Source organism: Cygnus olor, chromosome 19 (genome assembly GCF_009769625.2).
Source record: "Cygnus olor isolate bCygOlo1 chromosome 19, bCygOlo1.pri.v2, whole genome shotgun sequence".
NCBI lineage: Eukaryota > Metazoa > Chordata > Aves > Anseriformes > Anatidae > Cygnus > Cygnus olor.
Window position 1 is genome coordinate 2,701,669 of NC_049187.1, and position 13,765 is coordinate 2,715,433.

General features: G+C 68.8%; 1 protein-coding gene across 1 annotated transcript; it reads right to left on the reverse strand.

The window, feature by feature from the left end:
* Positions 1-145: 145 nt before the first annotated feature.
* AKNA (AT-hook transcription factor) lies at positions 146-10,641 on the reverse strand. The gene is made up of 20 exons (XM_040531880.1): positions 10,487-10,641; positions 9,265-9,729; positions 8,308-9,131; positions 7,840-7,914; positions 7,069-7,255; positions 6,793-6,944; positions 6,630-6,689; positions 6,334-6,452; positions 5,840-6,079; positions 5,587-5,760; positions 5,070-5,283; positions 4,874-4,980; positions 4,260-4,706; positions 3,788-3,961; positions 3,395-3,492; positions 3,119-3,238; positions 2,938-3,036; positions 2,571-2,696; positions 2,323-2,476; positions 146-2,026 (listed from the first exon to the last, which is right to left on the reverse strand). The coding sequence occupies exons 2-20, from the start codon at positions 9,560-9,562 to the stop codon at positions 1,813-1,815; spliced, it is 3,882 nt and encodes a 1,293-aa protein (XP_040387814.1). The 5' UTR covers positions 9,563-9,729; positions 10,487-10,641; the 3' UTR covers positions 146-1,812.
* Positions 10,642-13,765: the final 3,124 nt, after the last annotated feature.

Below are 13,765 nucleotides of genomic sequence, written 5' to 3' on the forward strand. Positions count from 1 at the left end.
CTTGCTTGGGGGCTGCGGGGAGGAGGGAGGCAGGATTTGGGGAGCACACCCCCCCCCCCCAAAACGCCCCCGGGGCGAGGCGAAGCGGTGACCCCGAGGGCAGCGTCCCAAAGAGAGAGCTTAAAAACAAGAGGGAAAACCAGAAGCAAAACAACCGTGTTTATTTCGTTAAAAAATAGGCAATTATCTTATTACAAAATACCATCTGGATGGCTCTGTTGGGTATCACAAAATAGGAAATGTGGGGAAAAAACGACATCTTTGCTCCTTGCCGCTGCATTTCAGACTCTTTGAAGCCAGGCTGGGGGCATCCCCCCGACCTGAAGGCTCTGCTTGGGCACCGTGGCAATGCCTGCAGAGCCTGACCCTGGCCCCATGGGGTGGCCCCAGGAACGGGACAGGGGTTTGGTGGCTTTGCAAGCCCTCGGGGAGGCTCCCAACCTGAGTAAAGTCGCCTTGGGCATGAGCGATCCCCCCTGAAACGGGTCTTTGTATGAGAAAGTTCAACAATAAATAAGCTTGAGGCGGGCAGTTCAGGTAGGTCCTACACAAACATAGGTGGGGGGCTCTGAGCAGGGAGGGTGGGGGCTGGAGGGGGTTTTGGCTGTCCCCAACCTGGGGACAGGACCTCGTTGGGGAGCTCGTGCTGCTGCACAAGGTGTCTGATCCCAACCATTTTGCTAAAAATCAGATGTTATCTTATTATAAAACCACCTGGGACCGCCTCGGGGCCGCATCCTGCCCACGTCTGGGTCTCACCGGACTCATTTCCTTCTACCAGCCCACTTTCCCTGGAAATCCCAAGGAAAACACTAAATACCTTCTTTTTCTGCCTGGACACGGGCACAGGCAGCCACGTGCAGTGCCAGACCCCAGAGACCCCCCGGTACCCCCATCCCCACCGCCAGACACCTGCTCAGGGGCCGCTTCAGAGCTGCAGCAATAAATTACGGGAAAAGCCCTCGAATGCCCTCGGGATCCTGCTGGAAATTAAAAAGGAACCGCATATACGTACCTATAAATAGATACCTATACACACAGACCTATTGTACAGCCAACAGCCCTACCGGAGCCTGGGGAAAGCCACACAAAGCGGGAGCGTGGCGCTTTGCCGGGCAGGACTGGAGGCAGAGCAGAAAGCACAGGGCAGGAGAGCTGAGCTGCGGGGGCTGAGCCCCAGGAGGGTGCCCAAAGGGGCTGGAATGCAGGGACAGTACCTAAAAACCCCAGGTTTGGACCCAAAAGAGAGGCTCGCGACACAGCAGGGTGGGGGTTAAGTGCGGGCGCTGCTGGGGCGAGGTCTGGGGGCAGCTGGTGAGCTGCAACGTACCATAAAAAACCCTAAAAACAGCTGGAATGGTCAAAACAGCGAGACGTGGCTGCAAAAAAAAATGGCTAATTCTGCACGGGCATGGCACCGGGGTAAACGCAGCCGCAAATGGGGCCTGGCCCCGTGTTATGGTAGGGCCTACACAAAGTCCAAGCGTCGCCACGGGGTGCCCAGCTCGGGGCAGCCCCACGGACACGTCCCCCTGGGGGGGCTGTGCCCTCGGCGCGGTGTGTGCGTGGCCTCACCCCTTCCTGCAGCACGGACAGACGGACGGGTGGACAGACAGACAGAGGGCCCTGCGGTGCAGGAGGGGAGGAATAAAGCGAGCAGGACGGGGCTGGGGCAGCTCCAGAGCCCCATGGAGGTGCCTCCGGCTCCAGATCTCGTGGCGAGCATCCACTGCGGGGATGCTGATGGGAGGACAGCCTTCCTCCTCCTCATCCTCCTCGTCCTCCTGCCCCAGAGACGGGCCGGGGGGGCCCTCAGAAGAGGCAGGACCCCCGCAGGCCCCGCGCCCTGCTCAGCTCGGAGGCCAGCGAGCGGCCCATCCTCTTGGTGGTGAGCCTGGCGCGCTGCGCGGCCTCCACGGCGCGGCCCAGCGACCGCTGCAGCTCCTCCAGGTCGGCGAGGGGCAGGCCGAGGGGGGGGCGCTGCGGGGGGGCCGGGGCTGAGGTAGGTACGGCCGGGGAGCAGTAGCTGGGGGGAGGAAGAAGAAGAAGAAGAAGGGGTCATCGCATGGGGACATCGCACAGCTTTGCACCCCCGCAGTCTGCTCCCCTCTATTTTTTTTAAATCCCCCCAAACCTCACCCATCTCCCCCCCCCCCCCAACACCTCAGCCCCCCCAGAAGTTGCTGGGACCCCGCTCCCACAGCCCAGCCCCGGTGCCTGGGGTCCGTGGCCACGCCAGGGGACGTGGGGCAGCCCTGGGGGGCTCACAGCCCCCCCGGGACAATCCGGCCTCTCCCCCCCCCCGGTGCAGAGCATCCTTACAGCAGGGGGGGCGCGTAAGGCACGAGGGGGACGGGGGCGAGGTAGCCGACGGGGGGGCCGCCCGCCAGGTACCACAGTCCCGGCTGCTCCGGCGGCTCGGCTCGGGGATGGGGACGGGAGCCCGGCGAGGACGCGGCGTCGGTGCCAAGCTCTGCTGTGGGGAGAAAGGTGCTGGGGTTAATGGAGGGGGTGTCCCCTGTCCCTGTCCCCCCCCCCCCCCCGGAGCTGGACCAGCCCCTGCCACGCACCGTGCGCGGCTCCGTCCCTGCTGCCAGGCGTGGGGACAGCCCGGGGTGCCCGGCACGTGGGGCAGCGCCGTGTCCTGGGGGTGCTCTGCCGGGGCTGCCGCACGGCGTCGCCCGCCGGGGAACCGGCTGCAGGGAGAGGGAGGAAACACGTCCAGAAAATAACACACGGAGAAGGCACGAGGCACTTTGGGAAGAGCGCAGCAGGGAGCGTGGCGGGCACCAAAGCCATCTCCCCGCAGGAACCCACGGCTCTGCCATCGGGTCCGGCCAAGGGGCAACCCCAGCTCCCTGTGCATTACGTAATTAATGCCTGAAGTCATTAGTTAACAGGCTTGGGAAGCAGCCAGAATGGGCCAGGGATGCTCACCCGATGCCGTCCTGCTCCCGCAGCACTGGGGGCACCCCGGGGTGCTCGGCTCTCCTCGGGGTGCCGGGGTGGCGGGCGGTGGCACCTGGTACCGCGTCCCTGCAAATCCCAGTGTCAGCACGGCCAGGGTACGGCAGCACCCCATCACCCGCCGTGTGGGGTCAGCCTGCCCGGCACCCACCTGTGTACTGCCCCCGCACCGTCCCCATGCCCGGGGGACTCCGAGAGCGCTTCTGTGTAGCTGGGGTGCCCCGGTGCCGCCCGTCCCCGTGCCCAGCCAGCGAGCGGCCCGACTCGGAGCCTGCAGGGAACGAAGTGGGGCTGGTCACAGGATCTGGCCGTGGGCCGTGCTGGGTCCCATGGGGTCACCGGGACGTGCCCGGTCCCCTTGGTCCCCCTGGCCCAGCCAGCAGCCCCTCTCCACCGCCCCCTCCGCCCCAACACGGTCCCCACTCACTGAGGTCCAGCTCGGTCCCGTCCCGCGGCAGCGATGCCGACCTGCCCCTTGTCACAGCGGCGGGGGCCACCCTGCCCCGTGCCGGGGGGCTCAGCTCCCTGTGGAGGGCACGGAGCTGTCAGCCGGGTCCGCAGCAGGGCCCAGACTTCGGCAGCAGAGGCACGGGGAGAAAATTGGGGTGTTTGTGACCCCCGGCGTGGTGCTGCTGGGAGGGGGGCACCTCAAAGGACCTGACCCCCCTCTCACGGCATCCCTGGGGACCCCCGTGTGTCCCCTCCCCACCCCACCCACGGCCAGGCTGCTGTCCCCCTCCCGAGGTCCCACAGCACTATCGGGACGGGCTTGGGTCCCGCTGTCATTTGGGGAAAAGCCGGGCTCTGCCGTGCCACCTACCCCGTGGGCGCTGCGTCCCGGGGGGACGAGGGTCCGCTCGCTGCCGGCTGCCTCCTGGCCTGGGCGCTCCGCGGGGCGGCCTTGCCCTCGGGGTAGCTGCGGGACCGACGCAGGCTCTCCTCCAGCCTCCGCCGCAGCCGCCACACCTCGTCCCGCAGCGCCCGGATGGCCCGGCTGCGGGGGACAGGCACGGTGAGGGGGGGCTGCCAGCCCCATCCCCAGCCCCAGCGCCACAACCCGTCCCCATAACCACCACGGGACACGGCTGATGCCCACCCTCAAAATGAGACTGGGGCTGGCGTGCCCGCAGAGCTGGGCCAGCCCACACGTGTCACGAGTTTGCCGGTCTCAGCCCTACCCAGGAGCCGCTCTCCCACGCCCAGCTCCCCCCGCCCAAAAAAAACCCACCAACCCGAGGAATAAACTCAGGGACCCGCTTCCCGTTTGCACCCCGCACCTCGTCCCAACTCACTCGCGCTCCACGCGGGAGCCCAGCAGGTCGCAGGGAGCCGGGGCAGGGGACGGCGAGGCGGTGCCCCCCCCGAGCAGGGGGCCGCAGGCGCTGGCGCAGCTCCTGCCCCCCCCCTCCGAGTCGCTGCGAGCTGGGGAGCAGGCAGGAGGCGGTGAAGGCGGCGGCGGGGGGCGCGGGGCAGCGCCGGGTGCTGGCTGCTCGCCGCCGTCACCGTCGGGTCCCAGCTCGCTGCCCAGGCTCTCGGCCCAGCGCGGGGGGGAGCTGCTGTGCGAGGCGGTGCTGGGGGGCAGGCTGGGCCCCCCAACGCCGCCCCGGGGGGAAAGGTGCCTGGGGGACGGGTAGGTGCCCATCGGCGCCTTCTCGCGGGGCAGCGGCTGTGCATCCTTCTTCTGCGGAGGACGGAGGGGTGCAGGGATCGGGGCTGGTGGTCCCAGTGAGCCTGGCGTCCTGGGGAGGGACAGGGCATGGAGACAGCCCCCCACATCCCACCCACACCCCAAACCCCCCAGCCCCCCTTTTCCCTGCTCCCCTCCGCCTCTCTCCCCCCCCCCCCGCTGCCCTCCCGTGCCCCAAACCCCATCGGACGGAGCAAGCAGCCGGTGCCAGGGCCGTACCCGGTGCCCAGGGGACGATGCTCGGGGGTGCGCACCAGCGGGGACACGCGGCTGGCCTCCGAGCCCACGAAACCGCTGTCCGTCTCCGGCGACACCATGCGCTGCTCCTGCAATGGGAGCAGGATTGGTGCCGCGCACCCCTGGGAGACCCCGGCAGGGTGACGGCCAGCGGGGACCCACCACCCCCAGCGCTCACCTGGCGGCAGGGCTTGAGGGGACGGCGCTGGGTGGCAGCGGTGCCCGCCCCGCTGCTGTGCCGGGACAGGGGCGCCCGTGGTGGCAGAGGCTCGGGGAGCACCGGTGGTGGCGGCCGGGGGGCAGCTGGGGGCTCCTGGTGGTGGCCACGCGTCCCCTCCGGCCGCAGGGGGTCCCCGTGGGGCAGCGGCGCTGCTCTCCTCTGCGGGGGGGCGCCTGTGGGGAGAGGGCAGAGGATGAGGAGTGGGGCCGAGCAGCCAGGTGCCCCACGGAGGCTGTTAACCCTGAAGCCTATCGATGCCGGTGAGGACCACGTGAGCCAGCTGGTCTCCAAAGGGATTCAATCCCCGTGCGCCCACACCCAGCACACCAAACAAACGATGTCCAACGTCTCCTAAACACACTCAACCTATAAAGCCACATGGGGAGCACGGGCAGCCAGCTTGCTTCGAGACACAACCCCTCCCCAGGCCCTCGCGCTCGCCCTGCCGGGGCCTCCGTGCTCCCGCAGCACTTACGAGGGGGAGGTCTCGAGGTCGGTCCCCTCCTCCAGTGACCGTGCCCTGCAGGGGACCTGCCTGGGGCCAACGTCCCCTGCCACAGGGCCATCCGCCTCCTCCAGGGAGCCGCTGCCCGCCAGGCTCAGGTGCTCCAGGCTCAGCGATGCCGGCAAGGACTTGAAGTGCTGGTAGCTGCGAGAGGCGCAGGCAGGAGCGGGTGGGTTTGGGGTGCCGGGAGCTGTCCCCCCACACCCCCATGAGGGGCACTTACTGCTCCAGCAGGTCCCCAAAGTCATCCTCCGCTCGGAGCTGCTTGTGCCAGAGGGGCCGGGACAGCCCCCCTGCCACCACCTCGCCATCCCCCGATGTCCCCTGGGTGCCGGGGGGAGCCTCGGTCACCGCTGGGCTCAGCTGGGGGCACGGGGAGCCCGGGGGGCGTGCTGCCCACTCCAGCCGCTCCTTCAGCTCCTCCAGGCGCATCCCCAGGCAGAATATTTCCCCTTCCACCGCGCTGAAAGACAGCACCCATCAGTACCCGAGGGACACCGAGCCTGGGGGGGGCTGCTCCTGCAAAGGGCTTGGAGCAGTGGGGTTGGGGTGCGGCTGGCTGGGACGGGGTGGCAGGTCACCGGCACCCCCAGCAAATACACACAGCCAGAACCAACGAGCAGGAGCCCAGCAGAGCGCTCCCACCCCACAGCCGGGGGCGAATTAAGCAGCACAACCCCAGGAACCCCCCCGTGTGCCCCATGCCGAACCGCTCACCGCTCCGGGTCGAAGTCCCCCGAGGCTGCGGGGCGCTGCCGCTGCCGCCCGTGCTCCTCCCGTGCCCGCAGGTACGCCCGCTCCAGCGCGTCCTGCGTCTCCTTCAGCCGCCTGAACCGCTGCAGCGAAAAGGCAGCCTGAGAGCTCGGCCCCACGCAGCCCCGAAACCCCCCTCAGCGCTGGGGCTGCACCCTGCCTCTCCCGGCAAGGGACAGAACCCCCCCGGGGACAGCAGGGGGGTAAAAGCGAGGGGCTCAGCCAGCCCGGACACCCGCGCGGCCCTAGGAAGGACGCACCTGGAGCTGCTCCTGCGGCGCCGCGCTCCCTGCCCTCACCCAGCCCTCGAAGGACTCCACCTGGTTGGGAGAGCAGGGGCTGAGCCGGGGTACGAGCCCGCTCCGTGCTCCTGCTGGAGGGTCCAGGTCTGCCCCCCCCACCCCACGGCCACCCGGGACTTGCCTGTGCCTGAAGCTTGCGGGTCTGCCCCGCCAGCGTCCGCGTGAGCTGGGGCCCCGGGCACCGGCACTGCCCCGCGCACGTGGGGCAGCCCCCCGAGGAGGAGAGGGGCGAGCGGGGCCGCTGCGACGCCCCCCATTCGGCCGGTCCCAGATCTGCAATAAGCACAAGGTGATGCTGCTGGGGTGACCCCCCCCGGCACTGCTTCCCCCTCTCTGGGGCAAGCCGTGGGCCCCGATGGGTTTGGGTCATGGCCGACCCTCCCAGCGCTCAACCCACCTCCATCCACCGAGAGCGGCGGGGTCGGGGCCGGCTTCGGGTTCGGGGCCGGATTCGGGTTCGGGGCCGTGCTGACGGTGGCCGTGCTGGCCCGCGGGATGCTGAAGGCCATCACCCTGCAGCCGCTGCCCAGGGTGCCGGCGTGGGCGCTGCGGCTGGCGCGCGGCGGGTCGGCGTACAGGCTCACCTGGGCCGGGACAGACGGCTCGGGCACCCCGAGGAGAGCACCCCAAACCCCAAACCCCGACACGAAGGTGCCACGGGGACGGCACCCGGTCTTTGAGGCATGGAGCCCCTCTGAGTGAGGGCCTGGGAGCGCAGCGTCGCACCCATGGGTGCCCCCCGGACCCCCGTGGCACCCTGAGCACCGCCGGGTGCCCTGCCTCAGCGCGGGAGGACACGGGGACATCCCCGGCCCCGCCGGCGCTTCCTGCCATTTTGGTGCCCTGCAGCAGCCTCCCCGGCCATTTTGGGGAGGTTTTGGCACCGCCCCGGCGCAGGGAGGAAGGGTGACTCGCTGCGGTGACAGCGCTGTCACCGTCCCCACCGCCACCCCTCCTCAACCGCAGCTCCATCGGGAGGAAGAGCGCGGCTGGGGGAGGAAGGCGCGGGGGCCGCAGGGGAGGCGCTGCGCAGCTGCACCGCTGCCACCGCTGCGTGTCCCCTCCAGCAGGGCCACCACCGCATGTCCCCTCCAGCAGGGCCACCACCACGTGTCCCCTCGGGCAGTGCCACCGCCGCGTGTCCCCTCGGGTCCCACCCAGCACCCACCTTGGCGCCCAGCCGCAGCTGGTCGATGGTGTTTTCGGCCTCGGCGTACTTGGTCAGCAGCTTGTGGTAGTCGTCCTGCGGAGCCAGGGGAGGGGGGACACGTCCCCGTGTCATGGGGACGGCCACCGGGGTGGGGTGGCAGGAGGCATCCCAGTGCGGGGGGGGGGGAAAGGGGCCCTGAATGTGGCCTTACTTCCCTGCGTGGGGGGGACGGGAGCCTCCCTCTCCTCCCAGGGGACAGGGGGGGACACAAGGAGATGGGGGGGACACGAGCAGCCCAGGTGGGACACGAGCAGCACTGGCTCCAGTCCTGGAGGTGCTGGGTCCTCGCAGGACAGGGAAGAGGAGACCAGACCCAACGCCCCCGTGCCGCAGCTCCCCAGAGGGGTCACACCGTTCTGCTCGCGGCCCGAGGTCCCCCCGCAGCCCCTCCCAGTACAGCCCCGAACTGGGAGAACTGGGCCTTACCTGCAGCTGCTGCACCAGCGCCGTGGCCTGCCGGGGGGACCTGAGCTCCTGCGGCACGCCGGGGGGCACGGGGGGCTGCGGCGGGGCCCCCTCCCCGCTGCTCAGCAGCACCTCCCGGACGATTTCGGCCGGGGACTTGGGGATGAGGGGGCCGCCGGGGGTCCTGGTGCGGGCGGGCAGGGCTCTGCTGGGCGGCGGGCGGTAGCTCTGGTCGAACTTCACCCGCGCCTCCACCTTGGAGAGGTCGGGCAGGGGGTGGTTGAGCTGCCCCCGGCCGTACCGGCACCCTTCGGTGGCCTCCTTCGGCTTTTTGGCACCGGCGTGCCGCCGGGGGCTCAGGGACCGCGACAGCCGGCCGGGCTCGGGCACCCGGGGCCTCTGGTGCTGCCGTGGGGTTTGGGGGCTCCCCAAAGGGCCGGGCTTGGGGCTGGGCTCAGCCCTGCTGCCAGCGGTGTTTTGGGGCGCTGAGCGGCTCTGGCTGGGGCCCCAGCCCTGCCCGCGGCTCCCGTGGGTGTCCCCGGCCCTGCCCCAGCCCCGGCGCCGTCTTGGAGGGGTGGCGGGGCCGGGGCTGGTGTCCGAAGCCCCTGAGGTGTCACCGCCATCCGTGGTGACACACGGGGCTTTCTGGAGGGGCCCTGCCTTGGGGTGCAGCTCCCCATCGCTCTCTGCCCCCCAGGGCCCCTCCAGCCGCTCATCCTCCATGGAGCTGCCCCGCTGCTCCTCCTCCTCCTCCCCTTCCTCCTCCTCCTCCTCAGTCAGGTCCTGCCGTGGGTGCCAGCGAGCCGGCTCCACTGGGGACCCCTCGTCCAGGTCCTCGCCGTCACCTGCAAAGCGCCACTGCCACCAGCCAGCCCGCACCGTCCCCACGCCCCCCTGGCTGCCCAGGGTGAGCTCCTGCTGTCCTGGGACGCCCGGGTCCCCCCCACGAGGGTTTTGGGGCAGCGGGAGAGGACTCACCCGATGGGGGGCTCCCGGCATCCTCCCGGCCCCACTCCTCCGAGCCCGAGTCCTGCAGGTCGCTGAGGTCCATGCTGCCGGCGGGTGCCTCCCCGAAACGGGAGCTCCCCGGCCGGCTGCTGACAGCCACCAGCCCATCCTCCTCCAGGCCGATGACACCGTTCTCATCCATGTGTCTCTCAAAGTCTTCCTCCTCCTCCTCCTCCTCCTCCTCCTCTTCCTCCCAGCGCTTCAGCTCCTCGCAGCCGGTGCCCAGGTCCGTCTGCGTCCAGCGCAGCCACGGCGCTGAGCTGGCCATGGCCGGCACGGCACGGCAGGGCAGGGCAGGGCACGGAGTGCCACGCTGTCCCTTGTCACTTGTGCCGCTTCATGGCAGGGTGGCAGCGAGGGGCGGGTGCCCGCCGGGGCTGGGGACCTCCTTGCGGTGAATGTAGGTCACATCGCGGCGCTCAGCGCTGCAGCATCCTGGAGGGAGAGAGGGAAGGATGCTCAGCAGGACACAGCGGGCTCTGTTCGAGGTCCCCCCTCCTCCCCGCACGGAGATGTCACCCGCTGCCGGGGCTTTCCCTGTCCCCGGGGACAGGAGTCGTCCCCATGGTGGGGACCGTGGCACCCTGGGGTGTGCACACCACATCCCAGGGGAAGGAACGCGCTGGGGGGGTTTCCAGTGCTCCCCCCATCCCATCACCTCCTTCCCGCGCTGCCACCCCCACGTTCATCCCCGTCCCCCCCAGGACACCAGCCCCGGCCCCATTTCTCTGGCCTGGGGACCCCCAACCCCCACACAAGCCCCCCGTGTGCTCCGATCCACCCAAAACAGCCACGAGCCCGCAGCAGCGAGGTCCAGGATGGGGCTGGGGACGAGGAGCAGCGAGCGTGGTGGGAGCGGGGTTGGGAGGGGGGGACCCAAATCCTGCCTCGCCGAGGCCCCGCGCGCTTGCTCCGCCGGGGCCCTAAAAGCAGGATGTGTCCTGGCGTTCCCATAGCAGCAGCGGGACAAAACCTGGCCGCGGCGGGGGGGAACGAGGCTCTCCGGGGTTTTTCTAGCAGCTGGAACGGAGCCCCCAGCCCTGGGAGCAGCCCAGTTCCTAAGGGGAGGTGGGACCCGAGCCCCCCGGCTGCGGGGCTGGGGACGCACACGGGGCTGGGGACGGGCACGAAGCGGGAAGGCAGGAACCACAAACAGGGATGGGGACTCGCAGCCCACCCCCAACACACCCACCCCAGCGCGTCCCCGTCACCGTGAGGTCCCCGTGGCGGCACCCAGAGCCCTGCCGCGTCCCCCCGGGGCCGGGAGCCCTGCGCCCAAGTCGGAAATGTGCTCGGAGCTTCCTGCGGGCCGCCACAGCCGCCCTCAGCCCAGCAGGCTCCGCGCGGCGCGGCCCAGCCCCGCACCGCCTCTGCCGGCACAGCCAGGGGAATAAAATCTCTTCTTGTGTCTAATCCAGCCGGGAGCGAGGTGCCGAAGCGAAGCGGGGATGCCCGGCACCATCGGCAGCTGCCACGGGGCCGAAGGTCTTCAAGGACCTCCCCGATGTCACCGATGGGGACAAGCGGCCCCAAAATTCAGCCAGGCTGACCCCCAAGAAAAGCAGGATAGGGCCGACGCAGCGCAGGCAGCGTCACAGCCCTGTCCCCTGTCACCACCCCGGTCCCACCCTCCGGGCCTGGGGGTCCCAGCCCCACACCTCTACCCCATGGGGTCTGGGGGAATGGGACGGGAACAAGGGCAGGGCCGGCAGAAGCCCCGCAGCGCTCGTCCCCACATCCCCTCCCACCCCAAGCACCATTTGGGACGGCCCCAAGGGGGACGCAGAGGGGCAGAGAGGATTTAGGGTCTCCGAGCTGAGGCTTCCACGCTCCTCTTTGGCTCCTTGTCCAAAATGCAAGCTTTCAAGTGGGATTAAAACTCTACACACATACACACTTGGGATTGTTTTCGTTTGCTTTGTGGTTTTCTGAGTCCAGGGCCACATCATTTTTGGCCAGGCTTTTCTCTGCTAGCGACTCGTTTAAAGGGAAGTTTCAAAAAAAAGGGGTTTCTCTCTTCCCATCATGCTATCTGGTGGTGGACTTTCTGGAAAGGTGATAAATGCGGCTGAACTCAGAAATAAACCCCAAACCTGCAGCTGTGGGCAGTGCGGGGGGGGGGGGTGCTGCCTGGGAAGGGGGGGAGGTGATGAACACGGGTACCAACGAGGAGCTGCAGCTCTCCCAGCCCATCAGAGCCCAGAAACCAGCAGCACCTGGGGGTCAGCAGCCCAGGGGGCTCCCCAAAAGGTGGAGGGGGCCGGTTTAACCCCCTGCGCCCCAACACGGCGGCACCCCCCCAGGGCACCTCGCGGCGCAGGGCTCTGGGGCTCCCCTTCCCCCCTGGGGCTCGAGGCCACTTTTCTTTTTCCGTGCCAGGAAGCGGGCCAGGATCTGCGTTTGGAAACGTCCCAGCTGAGAGAGGGGCCGGAGCCAAAATTGCTCTTTAGTCGCATTGAGAAGATGCAGAGCCCGCAGCATCCCCGTCCTCCCCGGGCAGCGGGAACGGGGAAGAGCCTCAGGGCAAGGAGAGCGGGGCTGCCTGGCCAGCATATAGGAAAAAGCCTCGTGCGGCCTTCCCGGGAAGGTTGCAGGACCCTAAGGGAGGACTTGGGGTTTGCTCGGTGCCCGTACGGCTCGGAGGGGGCAGGCAGGACTGGCAGAGCTCTGCCTGGCTTTGGGATGACCGGGTCGGTGCTGGGCAGCAGAGGTTGCATAGAAACAGCATCCAGGCACCTACAGCAGGATTTATGCTGGGGGATTTGCAGAGCTGGGGCTGGGATTAGAGGCTTTCCCCCAGCAGATGCACCGGAGCGGGGTCGCTGCCGCAGGTCTGCCCGTCACCGACGAGCAGCCGCCCCCAGGGCACCCGCGGCACCCCAAAACCATCCCTGTCCCAAATGTCCCCCCCCCGGGGCCATGCTGCGGCTTCAATAGCAGGCAGGAGCTTGCGCAAGGTCTCGTCTGCGTGCCACTAATTACACAGTAACGGGCTGGATTAATTACCCCCCTGCGAGCGCGCCAGGACGTGCCCCGGCTCCTGCTTGGTTACTGCCGCGGTGCCAGCCGGGGGGGGCCAACACTGCCGTCCTTGGGGGCTGTGGGGACAGGGGGGGCACGGAGACCCCATCCCCATCAATGCAGAGAGGAGGTGACGTCCCCCGAGCGAGGAGGGACATCTGCCCTTGCGCCCCAAGGGACGCGTTTCGCGGTGGGGACGTGCCGAGGGGCACGGCAGGAGGGTGAGAGGCTGGGGGGGCTTTAACCCCAAGGCAGGCAGGGCTGCGGGGGCAGCTCCGGGTTCACGGGGACCCCGCAGTGGTCTCTGAGGGGACAGGCACCCGAATCGCCCCCATCCCCACCCCAGCAGACCAAGGTGCGGGGACGTTGGGCCTGGAGGGGACTCAGGGACAGCAGGCAGCAGGGGGGGGGGTTTAGAGGAGACCCCGGTGAGCCCTCACGTGCCCGTGCCCCATTTGCAAGGGCTGAGGGCGAGCAGCTCGGCTGAGCTCCAGGCCCACGACAGCAGGGACAGTTGCAAACCAGCAGCTCCAAAAACTAACCCCAGCGATCCCCCAGTGGTGCCGGACCGGCACCTCGGCGCGTCCCAAACAGAAAGCTGGTCACGTCGGCAGCCCGCCTGGAGCCGAGGACCCCCAGAAGCACGAGGACCTCCAAAAGCACGGCTTTCGGACCCAAAAGCACCGATCTCGCCTCCCTGCACAGCCCGGGGGCACTGCACGGCGGGCACACACGGCAGGAAAATAAAACCTGTTTGTGGCTGGGAGCAACACCCATCGGCACGGGCAAAGCGAGGGCGATGCCCACCGGCCCCGTCCCAGCCACCTGCAGGAGGAGCTGGGTTTTCGGGGTCCCTGCTCTCACCCCGCTGGCACTTCCACCCAAAGCCTCTTTTGGGGTTTAGGCAGGTCCAAAGCAGTCCTCCTGGCCGAAACTCGGCAACGGGCCGCCTGTTTTCAGCAGGGGATAATTCCTGGGTTACGAGGCTTGTTTTTTTTAAAGCCCCCAGAGCTTTTTGTGAGCTTGAAGGAGGGGAGAGGACGGGACCCGCCGCTGCCGTAGCGCTCCTTCCATTGGGAAAAAGAAGCCGAAATCACGGGGCCGTGTCACTGCTCGAGGCCCGGCGGGTGCCCTGGTGGCCCCAAAACCCCGCGGGTGGCCAAAGCCCAGCTCTGTAGGGCCAGGTGAGCAGCTCCATCCCCACATCCCACCCTACAAAGCCGCGGGCTCTCACCCATGGACGAACCATGGGGTGGCCGTGTGGGGCTGTCACCGGCACCCCGCAGCCGGCGGCACCGGGACCCCCGGCCACGTCGGGCAGGGGGACGCGGGCGGCGTCCGGCCCCCGCAGCGCGGGTCCCGTGGGTGACACCGGTGACGGGTTTGGGGTGGGGGCGATGGCGGGGCCGGGTCCCAAGGGTGGCACAGCGGGGGCTGGTGGGTGGCAGCG